General features: G+C 34.8%; 1 protein-coding gene across 1 annotated transcript in view; it reads left to right on the top strand.

Annotated features, from left to right (window-relative positions):
* Window positions 1–21861, top strand: part of LanA (laminin subunit alpha) — a 1178005-nt gene that overhangs the window by 148664 nt on the left and 1007480 nt on the right. The window contains exon 5 of the mRNA XM_090374120.1: window positions 7748–7957. Within this exon, the coding sequence (XP_090230246.1) occupies window positions 7748–7957 (210 nt within the window). The remainder of the gene's footprint in view (window positions 1–7747; window positions 7958–21861) is intronic.

The following is a 21861-nucleotide window of genomic DNA, read 5'->3' as shown; positions in this document are numbered from 1 at the left end:
CAGGCCTGTATACAGTACTCTAGGTGTGGCCTGACCATTGCCTTATACAAGGGAATAATCACCTCCTTATCCCTGCTAGAAAAATTCCTATATATCATTGACAATACACCACGAGCTACTCTTGCAGCCCATCTGCACTGCTCAGAGAACTTCATATCTGCCTGCACAACCTTCCCCAGGTCCCTTTCATTCTCTACCACTATCAGTGTAGTACCACAGAGTTGATACGTTGCTCTGATGTTGCTGTTTCCCATATGTAGTACTTTACATTTGTCAATGTTAAACTTCATTTGCCACCTCTCAGCCCATCTGCTCAACCTTTCCAGATCCTGTTGTAGCAGGATCTGGAAAGTAGTGTCAGTAGTGTCCTTGACAACCCTGCCAACCTTCGTATCGTCTGCAAACTTGGACATTAAGCTTGATATACCATCATCAATATCATTTATAAATGCAGAAAACAATAAAGGACCCAATACTGAACCCTGAGGGACTCCACTAATAACATTAGTCCACGAATGAGCAGTGTCCATTGATTACCACTCTCTGTCTTCTCCCCCTCAACCACCCCTTTATCCATAGCAGCAATTTGCCTCCAATGCCACACTGCTCCAATTTGTGCAGCAGTCTTCCATGTGCAACAGTATCAAAAGCCTTTCTAAGATCCAAGTATATAATATCAAAGTTATTCCCTGCATCCAGTTCTTTTGTGACTGCATCATAGTATCCAATCAAATTGGTCAGGCAAAACTTCCCCTTAACAAAACCATGCTGTGTGCGAGCTATAACTGAAGTCTTGTCTAGATGATCCTGCAGTGCTTCTTTAACCAGTGCCTCCATTAATTTTCCGGGAACAGAAGTTAAACTCACAGGTCTATAATTACTTGTATCAGCCTTTGATCCTCCTTTGTGAATTGGGGTCACATTTGCACATCTCCAGTCTGTGGGTACCTCCCCTGAGTCCAAGGAAGCTCTCATTATTATGGTTAAGGGTTTGCTTACTTCCTTTGCTGTCTCCTTTAATATAACTGGATAGATCCCATCCACACCAGGTGCCTTTCTTGTGTTTATCTTCAACAATTTCTCCTCCACTTTACTCTCAGTTATTACAAGATTCTCTAGCTTACTGCCAGAGTTGAATACACCTCTGGCATTCCCCTCGCTGAATAACTCCTCATGTGTGAATGTCGATGCAAAATATTCATTTAGTTTGTTAGCTACCTGAGCAGGATCATCAACAGTTGACCCATCACTATCAAGTGGACCAATCTGATTCATCCCCTTCCTTCTAGAGTTTACGTAAGTAAAGAACTCTGCTGTTTTTCTTCGCATCCCTTGCCAAGGATTTCTCGTAATCTGCCTTCGCCTGCCTAACCTCCTTTGTAACTTGGTTACAGATCAACTTGTATCTATCATTGGCTTCTGTGTCACGTGTTAATTTGTATGTATCCCATGCATTTTTCTTCTCTGCCATATGTCTCATTAGTTCATCTGACATCCATTTAGGCCTAAACCTTGAACAATATTTCTTAGTTGGGATGTAAAGCCTAGTAGCTTCCAAGATAAGTTCTTTGAATGCTTCCCATTTTGAATTTGCTGTTGGTAACATCATCAGTTGATCCCACTGTGTAGAATTTAAATACTGTCTCAGTCCATCGTAGTCGCCTTTACGAAAGCAATACCCCTTCCCTTTACCCCTAATGGTAGTTACCTCTTTGAGTAAATCCCACTTCAGAACACTGTGATCACTGCCACCTAGTGGTTCATTTATCTGCAGATTCTTAATGCATGAAGAATCACTACTGATAATCAAATCAAGAGTATTACTCCCTCTAGTTGCCTCCCGAACATGCTGATGTAGAAAACAATCATCCAATAAATCCACAAATGCCTTGCTAGTGTGTGAGTGACCAGCCCCCAAATTCCAGTCAATATCTGGGAAATTAAAATCCCCCATTATAAGACTCTGATTTACTGGCCCACTCTATTTCTCTGTACAGTTTCTTATTATAGTTATCAGAGTCATTAGGCCTATAGCACACTCCTACTCTCAATTTTGATCTCCCAATGCTTATGTCACACCAAACTGACTCGACACTGCACTGTCCGACGATGTCGGACAGTTCACTTCCTTGGATTTTATGTGTTTCTTAACTAATAGCATAACCCCTCCTCCCTTCTTATCCTGTCTATCCTTTCTGTAGACATTGTACTCCCCAAATTCCAGTTCTGCATTCCTTATGTCTATGTGACACCACGTCTCTGAAATCCCAACAATATCTGCCTTTGATGTTTTGAGCAATACCTCAATTTTATTTACTAAACTCCTAGCATTGGTGTATACACAAGTATACATGCACCTGCTCTTCCTCTTAGCCACCCTTGCACAACCCATGTGTTTACTTGTACCCCCATGATTCCCAGCAGTCTCTGAAATATCCTGCATCTTATTTTCCAGGCTGCTGCTCATTCCAATAGAAGCAGTGCAAGAATTACTTTCTCCTCTGCCTGTGGCCACTGTTAATCTATTAGTCCTTGTATCCCCCCAATCTAGCAGTTTTCCGACCCACCTAACACTGCCTCGATAGCATCAGCAAACATTCTTGTACCCTTTCTATTTAAGTGTATCCCATCCCTGTAGAAGCAGTCTCTCCTGTTAACAAGTACAGACCAGGCTGAAAAAAATTCTACCCCTTGAGCCCTGCACAATCTTTCCAGGGCCGAATTGATCGACAGGGCTCTCATCATATACTCCCTCCTATCGTGTCTGGGCAGAATTGCAGACACTTTCAAATTCAACCCTAATTCACGGCTTTTTTTCATCAGTGACCTGTACTTGTTAAGTAATTCCGCCGGTCTCCTACTCTTAATATCATTAGTGCCAACGTGTACAAGTATATCACCTTTTGTGCCCTTAAAAGATGATATCCGCTCTACAACGTCATCAACCTTTGCCCCTGGCAGACATACCCTGGTCCTGTTCCTCTTATCCTTTTTACAAAGCATGTTTCCCGTTTCCCTGACAATAAAGTCACCAGCAACTACTAGTTCTTTTGGGACCAGCGCATTCTGCCTTGGGGGTTACCGCTGTGTTGTGCGATGACCAAGTGCAAGCTCTGGCAATGGTGTGGACAGCTGAGAGCTTGATGGGCCCCCTCACTTGTAATCCTTCGAGGGCATCCACCCTGTCCTTCAAGCTCTCATATAGGCCCATAACAACGCTGAGTTGTCGACTGATTTCCTTACACTCCTTGTATCGCGCACATACAAAGACGTCCCCCATGGCAGTATCATGTCCCATACCTGATTGCTCCGCAAACATCAAGCAAATAGTGCATCTTAAAAGGCTGTGATTCAGAGGGCAACTGCCCCCCTCAGTTCTCCCCTGAGCCACAGCATTCCCATTAGCTTGAGCCTTTTGCTTTGCTGCTCTGGTTTGAGTCATGATTTCGATTTACTTTCAATAAAATTTAAATTTCAGTACAAAATTAAATCCTAAACTTGTATCCCAACACAGTTATAAAGCTATATTTATGTTTCAGTAACGAGTGTTATCTACGAAATCTACGAGTGTTATCTACGAAATATTTATGTTTCAGTAACGAGTGTTATCTACAAAATATTTATGTTTCAGTAACGAGTGTTTTCTACGAAATCCCTTTATATAACTTCCGTATCAAGTTATGTATTAATTATTTATTTTTACTAATTATTTATGTTATGTAACCTAAGTGGTTATATGTATAGTTAAAAGTACAATTTAATTGCCAATGAAGTTCGACAAGATTAATAGATTTTACTGATTAATTTTCGCGTAACAATGGCGGCTATTTACGAACGGTAAACACGTGGATTTAATACCCTTTCCGATACTAAGTAATACCTACAAAATCTCTATCTAAGTTACTTTAAACTTAAGTACCATAAATAGGAATATAAAGCTACTCTAGAAAATAAGTTAATATGTCAATTTAAACTAATAAAGCAGAAAATAAATCAGAGCTAGGTGGTAGATGACTTTCATCAACCGGTGAAATACCACCACTCTGCTTATTGGAGGCTTGAAGTGGTGAAACACATGTTTAGTCTCTAGAGCAAAGTTTCTAGCATCCCCCTTCCCCCATGCTTCTCCTTCAACCCATGCACGGTACTAAGTACTATAGGTTTTGATACCTTTCGTGTTTGGGGTTTTCATAAAAAAAAAAAGAGCGGCAGAAAGGCATGTCCGCACAGGCAACCCTCGTCCTCAGACTATATTTCAAAGGAATACAAAGGATTTATATTTTCAAAGGAATACAAAGGATTTATATTTTCAAAGGAATACAAAGGATTTATATTTTCAAAGGAATACAAAGGATAAAACAAAGATCTGTTTTATCACTTTTTTATAATTGGATGCTACCATTTTTATTGACAAAGTTATATAGTTATATGCAAGCTTGACTTTCCTTCTTAGCTCCTAAGTAGGTGCATGAAATTTGCACACACACATATTTCAGTAAATCTTATCTTTACTATAAAATCTGTTGTCTGTTATTGATATAAGTGCAATATTTTTTACCTATTGTCATAATGAATGAAATTATTATCAGAAATAAAATGGCACTGCTTGTATACTTGCAAACTCGTTGATGCCATTATTTTATAATTCCTGCAATTAATACATAAGCACTAATATTTTCCCCCCAATTAATTGGAGATGTTATGTGCTGAAATTCAGTCCCATTATTTGTCACACAAGCTGGTGGATGTTTTAATACCAGATGTTTTGGTTTTTGTTTTATGATGGAGTTTGGCATTTATATGAATCACGGAATGTGTTGTTTACTTAAAATAGGAATTTTCTATAAACACAATTGTTCTTTACCCAGAGTTTTAATAATTACTGAATTAAACAAACAAGGAAAAATTGTTTTTATTTGTTTAAGTCAACAGTCTAGACTTAGGAGGAGGTCATTGGTGGGAAAGATGTTAAATTAATTTTTATTACAATTAAAAATGGAATGACAAAAAATATGCAGCCACATTATAAACATTTAAATATTTGTATTTTTAAAAATTCATTTAAAAAAGTGCTATAGTTGTATATACCTATAGTTCCCTACTTTACAAGTTAATTTGTTCCTAGCACACGCTTTTAAAGTGAAAACTGGTAAGTGGGAATTTATATCCCATAGATGTAATGTTAAAAACAGGAGTTAGTGTTGCATTCTCAACAAAGGTGCCTCCGTAGCCAGGTGGGCAGGAGCAGCAGTGAGTAGCACACGCTTCTTGATTAGACCGGGGTTCGAGCCCATGACCACCAAATACGGAGGATGCAGAAAGGTCAGGGAATGACCACCGCATATCCCCGGAGAAATATGGCCTTAGTTGCTAATGTTCCTAAAACCCAAATAACAAACATTCTCAACAATGAAATATGACCATAGTAATGTTAAATAAAGGTCAACAAAACAATAGTTTATGCTTAAACAATGATTTATTTATCCAAAGAAAACATAATCTTTAAAATCATGCAAATTATAATAATAAAGAAATTATTATGTCATACAAATGTTAAGGAATGTTTATTCTTTATCATTATCGACTAAATGCACATGTTGATAATTCTTCACTCATTGTTGGCTCGGCACTCGTTGGTCTTTTGGAAGCACAAGAATTCATCTTCTTCGGAAATGCTTTTCCGAAGAAGAAGTCTTCTCTTTTCTTTATAAATTTCATGATAACATGCATAAGCATTTTTTTAAAAATCTGTAGCAACTTTTCTAGTGCACTTGAAATTTGAATCTTGTGACTCAAAAATCTCGATTGCTTTTTCTATGTGGTGAAGAGCTTCATAAAGCCCCTTGAAAGTGAAGGAACAAACAGGAGTTTCATCTGTTATATCTTCTTCTTCCTCACCTTCACATTTTGTCATTTCAAGGAGGTCTAAGAATCTTCATTTATGAGCTCTCCATTGTGTGTTCGAAGCAGATCAGTGACATCAGTTGTAGAAACCTCAAGCTGCAATTCTGCAAGATCTCTGCTGGTTCTTGAAATCCTTCAAAATTATCAATAAAATGATAACAGAGTTTATTCCAAACACCCTTCATGTTCTTCTCTATAATTTTGTCCCAAGGCTCATTTTATTATTTTGATTTCATCTAAAATATGGAATTCTTTCTAAAATTCTTTAATAGTTGGACCTCCCTCTTTATCTCTGCCTGAAAAAATAAATGCACACACTGTAGTAATGTACTGTATAGCTATGTGTGCATGGAATGCACACATAGCTATACAGTAATGCTGTATTTATGAATGTTTAGCATTTATTTATTGTAATTAATGTTGATATTTTCGATTCTGTTGATACTTGATATTTGAAAAAAAGAGCTTGTAAACCCGGAACTCATAAAGTAGGAACTGCCTATATAATGTTTCATTTCCATTAAGCTCATAGCACTGTTAATAATAAAAAAAAAAAAAAAAATAAATAAAATAAATCTACTGGCAGCTAGTAGGATTGATAGCCTACAAGTTGTTCTTATTTACCCACCTCCTTAGTCGTACTTGCTGTTGGTGGTGAAAAAAACCAAGGGCTCTAGCAATATATGCACTGCCTCAAAAAATTTAATTCATATTAAATAAAATATTTATTTTTATTATTTTTCTTAATGGAAGCATAAATTCATGATGAATTCATCTTGTTGGTAAAATTTATTTGAACTGTAATTGCACAATAATAGGATAACGCAGCACACAATAACAATAAGAGATAAAAGTCCTGTACTGTTTATATTGTGACACAGTAACAGTAAAGTTGAAACAGAAAGTAAAAGTAAGGTGGTAAGCTTATTGTCATGTGGACTTTGTGTGCTGTTCCTAATGGGTGCTTCTTGAAGGAATCTGAAGGTGGGCAGTGATTGAAGCTGGTGAGATTGGAAAAACAGTGTCCATTTGAGGGAAGACTTCAAGTATATGTGAGTTGCAGAGTATTAATCAGCTGCCCTTGAGGGGATCTGATTGAGGTCTATAAGGTTCAGTGAAAGAATAGTAAAGTGAACGAAAGTGAAAGTATTAGTTATAAATGATACCAGAACTAGAGGGCATAGATTCAAATACAGGTGCCTCCGTAGCCAGGTGGGAAGGAGCAGCAGTGCGTAGCACACGCTTCTTGATTAGACCGGGATTCGAGCCTGTCACCACCAAATACGGAGGGAAGGAGCAGCAGTGCGTAGCACACGCTTCTTGATTAGACCGGGGTTCGAGCCCGTCACCACCAAATACGGAGGATGTGGAAAGGTCAGGGAATGACCACTGCATATCCTGGAGCAATATGGCCTTAGTTGCTAATGCTCCAAATAACAAACAAACAAACAAGATTCAAATTATGGGGGGAAGAGGTTTAGACTGGATTGTAGTGTTTTTTTTTTTTTTTTTTTTTTTTTAGCCAGTGAGTTGTTATTTAATTGAATAAGTTACCTCTGTGGGGTAGTTTAGGCTGAAAACTTGGGAAATTCAGAGGTCAGCTGGAATGGTATCTGCATGAGGAGGAAACACATTAGTTTTTATTTTATTGTGTTTGTTTATTATTATTTTATTTTATTATATTATGTATTTATATATTTTTGCTAATGCAATCAAAGTTTGAGGCTTCCTTGTACCATATGACTATAATACTTGATTATTTTGCTATTGTTTATATTTCCAATGTGTTTTTTTTTTTTTATTTTGTAAGGTTGTTCATATATATATTTTTTTCCCCCTCAAGCATGTAACTGCTTTAGGCATTCCGAAGAATGTTACTATGATGAAGATATCGATAACCAGAGATTAAGCTTAGATATACATGGTAGTTATGAAGGAGGTGGTGTTTGCCAGAATTGCAGGCATAATACTGAAGGGATTAATTGTAATCGGTGCAAGCCTGGATTTTACAGACCATATGGAAAACCTTTGAATGCTACTGATGTGTGTCAGCGTATGTATTCTATATGTGATTAAATAAAAATAATGTGTTTGTATGTGTGCATGCATATTGTATTGTATTATGTATGTGCACACACATGTACATATAAGGTGTTTCAATTAAAATGCACTTGGTGTCTATTTTCCCTACTTTCAGGTTTAGTCTCTGTGATGTCTGGAACTATTTTTGTCATATTTGGGTTTAAATTTTAGAATGTGATGTTAATTGCACTAATTTAGAAATATTTCACAATTTCTAAATTTATATTTTGCCTGATCAGTGGTTTTTACTCAGTAGGAAAGTTGTTTCCCTTTGTTTAGTCTAAAAACGTCATCAGTTTACTTCTGAAATCAATGTAAGATGATTTTATTTGAAAAAAAAACGAACAGAAATCTCAACTAAACATGGCTGTATGTGACATTTGCTTTTCAGTGCACTCAGCTAGAACAGCTGGCTCTAGGAGAACATTTCCACATGTTACAACCATTGCATGATTTCTTTTTATGTTTTTATTTAAATAAGATTAATATATGTTTACTTTAGAAGTATGTCGATGATTTTTTTTTTTTTTTTTTTTTTTTTTGGCCAAACAGAGTGAGAGAGAGAGAGAGAGAGCACACAACTTTCCCACTTGAGAAAAAAAATGTAGTTTATTTAGCAGAATTTTAATTTAGAAATCATAACAAAACCATTGATTCTCCTTTTTTGAAAAAAAGCCGTGAATTAGGGTTGAATTTGAAAGTGTCTGCAATTCTGCTCAGACATGATAGGAGGGAGTATATGATGAGAACCTTGTCGACCAATTCTGCCCTGGAAAAATCGTGCAAGGCTCAAGGGGTAGAATCTTTTTCAGCCTGGTCTGTACTTGTTAACAGGAGAGACTGCTTCTACAGGGATGGGATACACTTAAATAAAAAGGGTGCAAGAATATTTAATGATGCTATCGAGGCAGTGTTAGGTGGGTCGAAAAACTGCTAGCTTGGGGGGATACAAGGACTAATAGATTAACAGTAGCCACTGGGAGAGGTGAAAGTGATTCTTGCACTGCTTCTATTGGAATGAGCAGCAGCCTGGAAAACACGATGCAGGGTATTTCAGAGCCTGCTGGGAGTCATTTTTTTTTTTTTTTTTTGATTTGGTAGTTGTTGGCGCATCGGCTTCTGTGGCCATATTGCACCTCCAAAGGTTTTTTGCAGTACTTTGATCCAAGCCCAAGGCGGGAATCGAACCCGCGACCTTTGGGTTGCCGGGCAGGTACTTTACCCACTCGGCTAGCCCGGTCGGCTGGGAGTCATTGCAGTACAAGTAAACACATGGGTTGTGTTAGGGTAGTTAAGAATAGGAACAGGTGCATGTACACCAATGCTAGGAATTTGGTAAATAAATTTGATGAATTTGAGGAATTGCTCAGAATATCAAAGGCAGATACTGTTGGGATATCAGAGACGTGGTGTCACAGATATAAGGAATGCAGAATTGGAATTTGGGGAGTACAATGTGTACAGGAAGGACAGACAAGATAGGAAGGGAGGAGGGGTTATACTATTAATTAAGAAAAACCTAAAATCCAAGGAAGTGAGGCCAGTCGACATCGTTGGACAGTGCCGTGTCGAGTCAGTTTGGTGTGACATAAGCACTGGGAAATCAAAATTGAGAGCAGGAGTGTGTTATAGGCCTAATGACTCTGATGAGTATAATAAGGAACTGTACAGGGAAATAGAGTGGGCCAGTAAATCAGAGAGTCTTATAATGGGGGATTTTAATTTCCCAGATATTGACTGGAATTTGTGGATTGGTCACTCATACACACACTAGCAAGGCTTTTGTGGATTTATTGGATGTTTGTTTCTATATCAGCATGTTTGGGAGGCAACTAGAGGGAGTAATACTCTTGATCTGATTATCAGTAGTGATTCGTCATGCATTAAGAATCTGCAGATAAAGGAATCACTAGGTGGCAGTGATCACAGTGTGCTGAAGTGGGATTTACTCAGAGAGGTAACTACCATCAGGGGTAAAGGGAAGGGTTTTTGCTTTCGTAAAGGTGACTACGGTGGTCTGAGACAGTATTTAAATTCTATACAGTGGGACCAACTCAGTTGGTCCCACTGTATAGATTTTGATGTTATCAACAGCAAATTCAAAATGGGAAGCATTCAAAGAATTTATCTTGGAAGCTACTAGGCTTTACATACCAACTAAGAAATATTGTTCAAGGTTTAGGCCTAAATGGATGTCAGATGAACTATGAGACATGTGGCAGAGAAGAAAAATGCATGGGATACATATAAATTAATGGGTGACATGGAAGCCTATGATAGATATAAGCTGGTCTGTAACCAAGTCAAAAAGGAGATTAGGCAGGCAAAGGCAGATTATGAGATATCCTTGTCAAAGGATGCAAAGAGAAACAACAAAGAGTTCTTTACTTATGTAAACTCTAGAAGGAAAGGGGTGAATCAGATTTGTCCACTGGATATTGATGGTTCAACTGTTGATGATCCTGCTCAGGTGGCTAATAAACTAAACGAGTATTTTGCATCTATATTCACCCATGATGAGTTATTCAGGGAGGGGAATGCCAGAGGTGAGTTGAACTCTGGCAGTGAGCTGGATGATTTAGTAATAACTGAGAGGAAAGTGGAGGAGAAATTGTTGAGGATAAACAGAAAAAAGGCACCCAGGGTGGATGGGATCTATCCAGTTATATTAAAGAGACAGCAAAGGAAGTAAGCAAACCCTTAGCCATAATTATGAGAGCTTCTTTGGACTCAGGGGAGGTACCCATGGACTGGAGGGATTAATTGTAAATGTGCAACTGTGACCCCAATTCACAAAGGAGGATCCAGGAAAATTAATGGAGGCACTGGTTAAAGAAGCACTGCAGGATCATCTAGATGAGACTTTAGTTATTGCTTGGACACAGCATGGTTTTGTTAAGGGAAAGTCTTGCCTGATCAATTTTATTGGATACTATGATTTGGTCGCAAAGGAACTAGATGCAGGGAATAACTTTGATATCATATATTTGGATCTTAGAAAGGCTTTTGATACTGTTGCACATGGAAGACTGCCACACAAATTGGAGCAGTGTGGTATTTGAGGCAAATTGCTGCTATGGATAAAGGGATGGTTATTTGGGAGAAGACAGTGTGGTAATCAATGGACACTGCTCATCGTGGACTAATGTTATTAGTGTAGTCCCTCAGGGTTCAGTATTGGGTCCATTGTTGTTTTCTGTATTTATAAATGATATTGATGATTGTATATCAAGCTTAATGTCCAAGTTTGCAGATGATACGAAGGTTGGCATGGTTGTTAAGGACACTAATGACAGTACACTGCTGCAACAGGATCTAGAAAAGTTGAGCAGATGGGCTGAGAGGTTGCAAATGAAGTTTAACATTGACAAATGTAAAGTACTACATGTGGGAAGCAGCAACCCCAGAGTGACGTATCAACTCTTTGGTACTACACTGACAGTGGTAGAGAACGAAAAGGACCTGGGGGTAATTGTGCAGGCAGATATTCCTGTATATCATTGACAAGACACTATGAGCCTCTCTTGCAGATGGTCTGCAAGAGTAGCTCATAGTGTCTTTTCAATGATATACAGGAATTTTTCTTGCAGGGATAATAGGGCAACAAGATTAGTGAATGGAACAAAGGGTTGCTCTTACGAAGGAAGGCTTAAGTTTTGCGAATTACAGTGTCTGGAGACTAGGCACCTGCGAGGTGATCTGATTGAGGTGTATAAAGCCTTGAATGGTTTGAGCATGCTCAGTGCTGATGGAATTCTTCCTCTTGCTCAGAATAATCATTTGAGAGGGCATAAATTCAAATTGAGAAAAGACAGATGTAGGATAAATGTGCGGAAGTTTGCCTTTAGTTAGCGGGTGGTTGGTTGGTTGGTGGAACAGACTTCCAACCTTCCTTGTGGATGTTGATAGCCTAAATAAATTTAAGGCTGAGCTGGCAGGTACTTGGAATGAACGGAGGGGTGAAATGGGAGCATGTTTTTTTTTTTTTTTTTTTTTTTTTTGCTGATGCTGCATAAGCTTTCTTTCTTGCATCATATGCTTCTACTAATGCTAATTTGGAAAATTAAATGCACTAGGCATAATCCTTATGGGTTTTGATAATTAACTATATAATATCGGTGTAAATACACCATAGTTAACCCATAGGTTTGAGCTACGATTGTAGCGTAGAAGGTATCGTTTTAATTGTATCTCATAATGTGGTTGCCTTCACAACAAGATAGCTACTATTGAATTACTTCAAATAAATAACGCTTCTCTAGTAGTGAAGACTACTGTTATTTATTTTCAGCGGTACCACCACCCAGACGATCGTTTCGAAGCTGTTTGGCTTCGTCATCAGGTACCCAGGTAATACAACAAGCCATCTCAGTTGCGAAGTTGTGAAGGTAACCACATTATGAGATACAATTAAAACGATGCCTTCTACGCTACAATCGTAGCTCAAATCTCTAGATTAACTATGGTGTATTTACACCGATATTATATAGTTAATTATCAAAACCCATAAGGATTATGCCTAGTGCATTTAATTTTCCAAATACATTACCACCACACCCTTTTGGCATCTCTCATAATGTGGATATAACTTCGCAACTGAGATTGCTTGTTGTATTGCCTGGGTACCTACCCGCCCACTGATGATAGGCCAATAGACCTGAAACGGTCGCTAGGGGAGCCAGATAATCACGGAGTTTCCGAGAATAGGTAACAACAGTCTTCTCTACTGGAGAAGCGTTGCCTATTCGAGGAGGTTTTGAGTGGTGTGAGTTGAAGGAGTTACTGTCCCTTTCATTCTTCTGAATCGTTTTGTTTCCTCTTCCCCTCCTACTATACCTTTCCCTCTACTTTTTGCTTTTCTAAGTCTAATAGGGACAAGTGGATAATCGAGTAGATATTCACATACATACATACAAACAGCTTCGAAACGATTGTCTGGGTGGTGGTACCACTGAAAATAAATAACAGTAGTCTTCTCTACTAGAGAAGCATTATTTATTTGAAGTAATTCAATAGTAGCTATCTTGTTGTGAAGGCAACCACATTATGAGATACAATTAAAACGATGCCTTGTACGCTACAATCGTAGCTCAAATCTATGGTGTATTTACACCGACATTATATAACTAATGCTAATGTATGGGTCCTGACCCAAACAAGAGTTGTCATTAGATTTGCCAAGGGTTGTGAAAATACATATATTTATGTTATATTTAATAATATACTGATAAATAATGTTTAATAAAATTCACTTTTATGTCACTGCATAAATCACAGTTAATATATCCTGTGCCAAAGTTTAACTACTTATTTCACTTCATTTCCCTCTTCTCTCCTTTCAACTAAATCATAATCAGTTGGCATTGTACACACGTTTTTTGTTAGTTAAACAGGTTTGATGTTTGTTTTGCTGCAGTCTTACTTGTAAATGTGTTTTTCTTTTATTGTTCAGCGGCATATTGTAAATTTTATTTCACCCTTTATTTGAAAAATGACCATTGAAAAGAAGGTATGTTGACAAATGCATCAAGCATGGATTTACCTTGATAATTTAGCAGGTGTGGAAAGGCCACAGTGCACAATATGAATGGAAGTTCTTTTCAGTGAATCACAAAATCCATATAAATTGCAGTGTTATTTAAATACCAAATATTGATCAATTTAAGAAGAATTATTTATTTTTTTTGCTGTAATATGAAAACAGCCTTAATTTGATGTCATACTTTTCCCAGGCTGAATTGAATTGCATTGCAAAGTTTCACTGAACTGTCAAAATTGGTTACTTTCTTAAAAAGGTTGAGAATTGCTGATATAAACAGTGATATTTTGTCCAGTTTTAATATCAGATTCAAAAATTTCAGCTCATATATGAAAAAAGAGGTCCAGGCAATAAATAGCTTAAAGCTAAAAATAAGCAAGATAGACCCAGTATATTTTAATTGAAACACCCTATATATATAAGCAAGAAGGCAGAAAATTTACAGTTGACACTCTGAAGACAAGATATAAAAACTCGAATTGACAACAGAAATTTCTAGAAACATATAACTTGTTAGTCTAATCTAAGTAAAGGTAAAGAAATTTGAAAACATCATTGTAAAAAAATAAGTAGCCTTGGAAAATATAACTTACATTATAGAAACACATTAGAAAAAGGTGGTAACACAAATGTGCACATGACAAAATGAAGCTAAAACTGAATAATGCATGACAATGAGATACAAATAGAAAGTTGTGAGACAGTGGCATCTAGTGATAAACATTTTATCAAAACTAGAAATAAGTAGAAACTTAAAAAAAAAATGCATACATTGTATAGAGACACGTACTAAATGTAGTCATAAACTATTAAATGTATGCTTTATACGAAATGTACAAGCCTAGAGTAAAAAATGCAAAATAAGGTGATAAAATGAGATATAAATAGATATAATGTAAGACAAAAAATTGAAATAAATAAAGTTTTTTTTTTTTTAAATCAACAATCCACATTGAATTCACAAAAGAATAGTAAACATGTGCTACTTGGGTAGCATGACCCCGAGGACTAATGCTCTGGTTAGTCCTCACCCATTTTTAATACTTCACACACAAATAATACATACACAAATGTACATAAAGAGCATTTTTGCGTCTAATGCACCAACACCTAGAGTCTTTTAATATGCACTCAGTTGCTACCAAATGCAATTCTATTTCTAAGTTTAATAACTGTAATAACAAAAGATGCTTCACATGTCCCTATATATATATCCATAACATTATACTGATAATCCTGCTGTACCTCTTTTCTGTAAATTGTGCAATGTCATTTACCTTATCACCTGTAGAACTTGTAATATTAAATATATTGGACAAACAAGTAATAATTTACATTTAAGGATTAATTTAATTTACACAGATCTGATATCAATAACTTTAGTCACAATAAACTTAAAAATAATATCACTGAACATGAGATTGAATTTAGGCATTTTCAATCACATACCTTTTCTAATATAATTATATTTCAGTTCTGGCATAAAACAGGATTTCTTCCTGTTTTAACTTGAATTTGAGGTTAAAACAGGGGAAGAAATCTTTATGTTTAAATTCAAATAGACAAACAAACATTTGGAGTGACCGGATGGGTGAAATGGGAAGGGTGTGTTTTTTTTTTTTTTTTGGCTGATGCTGTATACGCTTGCTTTCTTGCATCATATTATTATTATTATTATTATTACTACTAGCCATATAGTGCAAGGAAGCCTGAGGCTTATGCTGCACCAGCCAAAAAAAAAAAAAAAAAAAATTTCCCGAGTTACCCTGAGAAAGAGAGAGAGAGAAGTAGAAGGGAATCACCAAGAAAGAGAAGAATGATGATATCCAGCTCAGGACCCTGGGTGTGCCAAGCCCATACTCATTAGATATGAGCCCCTGTTAAATCTCTTTATTCTTATGGTCTTAATAATAAGTTCAACCACCAAATTTATTTCTAATCATATATCTAATACATGCATTTATTATAAATTTCAGATTATTAAATTTCTTACTAAGACTTCAATTGTTAGATATTATAAAAAGCCTGAAGACAAAAATAGAAACAAATGTAATTTAGGTGACTTTTCTCTTCTACTCTATCAATGGAATACTGATATTTTCAATGTACAATTGATTCATAATATACTTTTTGGGCTTAAACTTAGTATTCTCAAAGCACTTTCTAGATTTATCCAAACTTTTCATTTTAAATCTGCTCATCATTATCATTTAATCAATGACATTTGTAAGTTTAGGCTTTTACTTTACAGTACTCTTCCCAAGAAGATTCATATTCTTATTTTAAAATTTCAGTTGAAACTTATAGATATTATTAATATTGGTGATTGCATTAATTCACACAGTTCTATTACCTTATAGTTGCTAAAATACATATGTTAAAATCAGTTACAAATACATTAAATGTTTTGGCTTATCAGCCTATAATTTAAAATCTGTGGCCATGAACCTTAACCCTAACTCCTTAAATTCAAATTGCTGTATTTGTATTGATCCTAACTATGGACACATTATTTCTGTGAATCGTGATATTGTACCCGGGTGATAACTGTTATAATGTAGAACTATACTGGTGTTTGTAGGTTTTCGATAACACCGGTATGCTTCTACATTAGAACAGCTATCACCCGTTCACCTACAAAAGATCGATTATCTTTAATCAAGTTCTAAATGCCTACAAATATTCAACGACAGAATCTGCTTTGGGCTCAGAAATACAAATATTAACCAGCAGATTCTCCAACAGGGGTTATCTCCTTGCTACAATAAACCGAATTAAGGTACAAGCTAAGGATAGGATACAAAATACTACACCAACCAACAATAGTAATATCAAAAAATACTTTATTTCTGTCCCATATGTTGAACAGTGGCACAAACAGCTTAACAGATTCTTTAAAGGTACCGAATTTAAAATTGTGGCCAGGCCAACACGGAAATTACACACTATACTGAACAATCGCTCAGTCCTTTCCTTGTTTGCAACACAAATTAATGACCTGGTATACAACATTTCTTGTGGTGATTGCGACTCATCTTACCAGGGTTCGATGCGTTTTCCTTTGAATATTCATGTTAATCAACATGCGGCTTCAGTTCGTGCTTCTTGTTTAGCAGCATCAGAATTAGCCTTTCACACCATTAACGAAAAACATACTTTTTTATTTAACGAGGCCAAAATACTTAGTGTCCAATGTAATTATACGTGACTATTAATTGCAGAAAACCGTAGAAATTAAATTACACAAATTCTGTTAATGTTTTGTTGCCCCTATATCACCTCCAATTCGTGGGTTTTTACGCGCGTGCACAAAGACAAATAATCCCTATTTAAGTTTCATACTCGCCCCTATTCGGTAATTTTCATTCCTGTGATCGTATGGTCGAAAAGAGTTGTCAGCTTCGGGAAGGAAAATCGTTTTGCCATTTTTTTCGTTAAATTCTTTTAATTAATTTTCTTATTTTTAATTGTGTTAAATTGATTTTTAATTATTTTTAAAATTATTTGTTACTCTAATGTAAATTTTTCGATTTTTTTCGTTTTAATTTCTGGAGAGTATTATATGGAAGTGTTCTGCATACTATATTGAGGTAAACTTCTCTTATTATTTTACAAATATTGATATCAATGTATTGAACATTACAGCTCTGGTTCATACTATCTAAATATTATCACTAAAAAATTATTGGGTTTAAATTAGAAATTAAAACGAAATATTAATTTTAAATTTCCCTTTTTTTATTTCATTCCAAAGTTTCACAAAAAACCTGTCAAATACAGATTTATTACTTGTAAAATAGTTATATTCATCTTCCTGAAATTACATTAGAATAGGTACTTAAACCTGTCTTGGGTATTGTACCTAACAACAAAATTATTCTTAATAATTTGCCTGTCTTGGAAACATTAAAATCTAATAAATTACAAGATATTCCAACTTTTGATTTCCATAGTCTCTTTATTAGTGTAGATCTGGCTAATTTAAAAACAGTTTTTTTAGAAAATTTCTATAAATATCATCATGTTATTAATTGTAACATCATTAGTGGAACAACCTGATCAGTCTTTTTGTCTTTAATAACTGTCTTTGATGGTTTCCAGGTCTATCAACAGATCAAGGTACCCTCAGAAAGGCCTCTGAGGTTGGGAGAATAGTTCATATCACAAATTTAAATAAATACACCAACCGTTTTGATTAAAATAGTTTAATACTGTAAAAATATAAATTATAAATATAATAAAATGTACCAAGCGAGACAGTGGATACTGTAAAATAATATTTACAAAACTGATTTATTATAAAATAAAATAAAATTTATTACGAAAATATTAAAATACAATAAAATACGAAAATTAAAAGCAATAAAACAATGATTGTACCTTTCGGGGGCATCTGCCTCCTTTCTCAACAACAATGCTACTTGGGCAACACATCCTTTAGTATCAGATTCAAGGTATTCCCATGGGTAGCCCTACCTCTTGTATTCTTGCAAATTTATATCTTTCTGGTCTAAAATTTCTCTTCCTTAAAATATCCTGTTATTTAAGTATATTGATGATCTTCTTTGGATAATCAATTATCCTAACTTTATTGGGGATTTTGGCCATTTGTATCCTTGTGAGCCTACTCTAGAAAAAACTAATTCCTGTAATAACACTGCTAATTATTTGAACCTTAACATCAGTATTTTTAATGATCTTGCTTCAGTTGTTCTTTCAACTTTAAAGGTGTTAATTTTTCCCATTGATTTTCTAATATTTCTAATAGTGTCCGCTCTGTCATTATTTTCCAAAGTGTTACCCGTAGTTATTCATGTCCACTCTGTCATTGTTTCACATAGTTATTACCTATGGTAGCAAAGAATTGCTACCATATGTAATAACTATGACATTGGTATTTCCAACCTTAAAAGATGTTTTCTTGAACTTATTGGCAATTCTTATCATTTTCATAAAGCTCTTAATATAAATAACTATAATTTTTTTTTCGAAATCCGTGAACTTACTACAGATTTCTCATTTTTATTATTATTATTATTATTTTTTTTTAATGTGTGTGGTTTGTATTGTGTATCTCTTTAATTTTTTGGGCACTTTTTGTCTCCGTGTTATTTCCAGGCACCCCGGTCTAAATTTCCCACCATTTGGCTTAATTTGTAACTTTATTTAAAAAAAAAAATTTTTTTTTAAAGATACATACATCTTGCTTTATCACCTTATTTCACATTGTTTACTTTAGGCTTGTACATTTTGTATACAGCGTACATTTAACAGTTTATGACTACATTTAGTGTAATGTCTCTATGCGATAGATGCATTTTTTAATTTTATTTTTTTTATTTCTACCTATTTCTAGTTTTGATAAAATTTTTATGAATAGGTGCCGCTGTTGTATAACTTTATATTTGTATCTCATTGTCATGTGTTATTCAGTTTTGGTTTCATTTTGTCTTGCATACATTTGTGTTGTCACCTTTTGCTAACATGTCTCTATAATGTAAGTTATTTTTTACTGTTTTCTTGCTTTACCTTTATCTCTTTACCTTTAATTGAGTTAGACTAAGTTGTGTTGATTCCAGTTTTTAATTTACCGTCTTCATAGTGTCAACTGTGAAGTTCACAAGCCATTTTCAACCCCCCCCCTCCCTTTTTAAATACTTGTAAAATTTTTTTATTTTGTTCACAGAATTTTATTTTCATTTATTTTGGTAACAAAAAAATTTTATTCTCATTTTCATTTATGCTTATGCTTTTTACCCTTTGGCTTGTGGTTTACATTAGAAATGAAGACACATGTTACTATTTTGCATGCAATCCTGGCCGTTGATACCTGATGAGTGGCCAGTTTTGTAAGTTGTATGACAGCATCCTTATTTTGTCAATTTTTTAATTATTTTTCTCTCGTTATGCATTGTTTTTTTTTTTTTTTTTTTTTGTTATCATTATTACCTCTTATCACACTCTATCTCCCTCATTTTTTTTTTTTTTTTTTCACTTTATATATATATTTATATTTATTGGTACAACTAAAACTGCTATGCCATTAAAATTATTTGAATAATAGCCTAAAATGTTCCTTTACCTTAACGTAAGTAATCATATTGCCTTTTGTTATAGATACAGTCAAACTTGGTTATAACGAGCATGGAATAACGGGATCACGGCTATAACGAGCAAAGAGCCATAATAATTTTAATTTAAGCATATTCCCATGCAATCGCTCACTATTATAATGAGAGTACTATACGGATATACCGAACAAATTTTGGTAACTGTGCAAACATTCTTAATTTCTGGGGTAGTCAAAAAAACCCAATTCTTGGAATAGACAAAAATGAAAAGGGCGACTGAGCTTTATGACCATCTGCATAGGATTAGCGGCTGGTTTATAACCATGTCCTTCCCTGGACTTCTAAGAACTTTGTATGCATTTCATGCTAAGAACTTTGTATGCAGATTACTTTATCATTTAAAGTAAAATCAGTTAGAAACGATCCGTTCCTTCGGAAACATGTCTACTAACAAAGGAAAGTGTGTCTAAATTCGCGAAAAAGTCAAAATTATTCGTGAGTTAGAATGTGGTGCAAAAAATGTTGAAGTGTGTAAAAAGTTTTCTTTGTCCTTTTCAAGTGTATCGACATGTTTACTTATCGGCACACTGGAAAAGAACATAACCTAAAAAAAAAAAAAAAAATTTAGAAAGTGCAAGGTTACAAACGTTGATGAAGCATTGCTTCAATGGTTCATTACACAAAGAAGTGCTAGATTTTCGATAGACTTTCTGATCTTGAAGGCCCAAGCAGAAAAATTTGCTAAACAATTTGGACACGATGATTTTGTGTGTAACAACGTTGGCTGGATCAATTTGAAAACCGACATAACAGTTTATGCAAAAATTAGTGGAGAATCTTGATCTGCAGATCCAATAATGGTAAATGAATGGATTGACCATGTTTGGGCAGAAATCAGGAAAGATTTCAATGATGAAGACATCTGCAACACCGACGAAACAGTACTTTTTTTATAATTTGACACCTGACAATACATTTAAATTCAAAGGGGGAAAATGTGTTGGTGGAAAAAAACCAAAGGCTCGCTTGACAGTGCTCATATGCACAAATATGACAGGAACTGATAAAAAAGAAAACTGTTTCTTATCGGAAAATCGTTCAAACTTCGGTGTTCTAAAAACATAAGGAAACTTCCTGTGGATTACACTACAAACAAGAAAGCTTGGATGACTTCGGATATTTTTTGGCAATACATAAATGATTGGAATAAGGAGCTATTCAAAAAGGAGAAAAGTATTTTTTTGTTCGTTGATAACTGTCCTGCACATCCTCAGATTCAATTGTCCAACATTAAGCTGGTGTTTCTGCCTCCCAATGCGACATCAATTTTACAACCAATGGACATAGGTGTAATCAAGGGTTTGAAAGGATTTTATAAACGATTTCTAGTTCTACATCTGATTAGTCAAAGATAACAGAAACTTATCAACTCTATATCAATATTGGATGGAATAAATTTATTGAATGATTTGGAACAATGTTACTTCGAAAACCATATCGAATTGCTTCAAGAAATCGAAATTAAATTCAAATGAAATTTCATTGGTGCATAAAGAAGATGGAAACAAAAAAAAACAACTTATCATTATCCAAATGGTTGCTACATAACAACATAGGTTTTAATACTAATAACATTGATGAATTTGTATGAATCAATGACAATTTGTTAACTAGTGGTCTTCCTACAGAGTAGGAACATTGAGTACATTGTAGATGCTGTGCTCAACAAAGACAAGATGACAAGTGAAAGTGAATCAAAATCAGTGCCGACAAACTCAAGGTACAATGGACACATTAGTCGATATTTTTGAAGGAACTTAGGCAAGTAATAAGACTTAATGCGTTGAGTGTTTTAAGGGAAAACTTAAGAAATATCAAAGTGAAATCTTTAAAACAAACATCAGTTTTAAGATTCATAAATAAAGACTATTTGAAATTGTTTATTATTAAATAATACTGTTTTTAATTACAGATAAATACATTGTGTTTAGTATTAAGTGTATGTAGTTTATACAAGCATAATAATACAAATAATACGTAGATATATACTTATATTATTTTTTCTCTTTAATATTTTTTTTTGTTTTTTTGAATTGATCTTTTTATCAAGTTATTGAGAATTTAAAAAAATAAGAGGTATATTTAACTCATCACTGATATAAAAGCATATTAATACAAATAATATGTAGATATATACTTATATTATTTTTTTTCTTTAATATTTTTTTTGTTTTTTGAATCGATCTTTTTATCAAGTTATTGAGA

The sequence above is a fragment of the Mastigoproctus giganteus genome, chromosome 5 (genome assembly GCF_048544385.1).
Source record: "Mastigoproctus giganteus isolate SK-2022 chromosome 5, ASM4854438v1, whole genome shotgun sequence".
In the NCBI taxonomy this organism is placed as follows: Eukaryota; Metazoa; Arthropoda; class Arachnida; order Uropygi; family Thelyphonidae; genus Mastigoproctus; species Mastigoproctus giganteus.
This window is presented reverse-complemented; position numbering and strand designations above follow the sequence as displayed.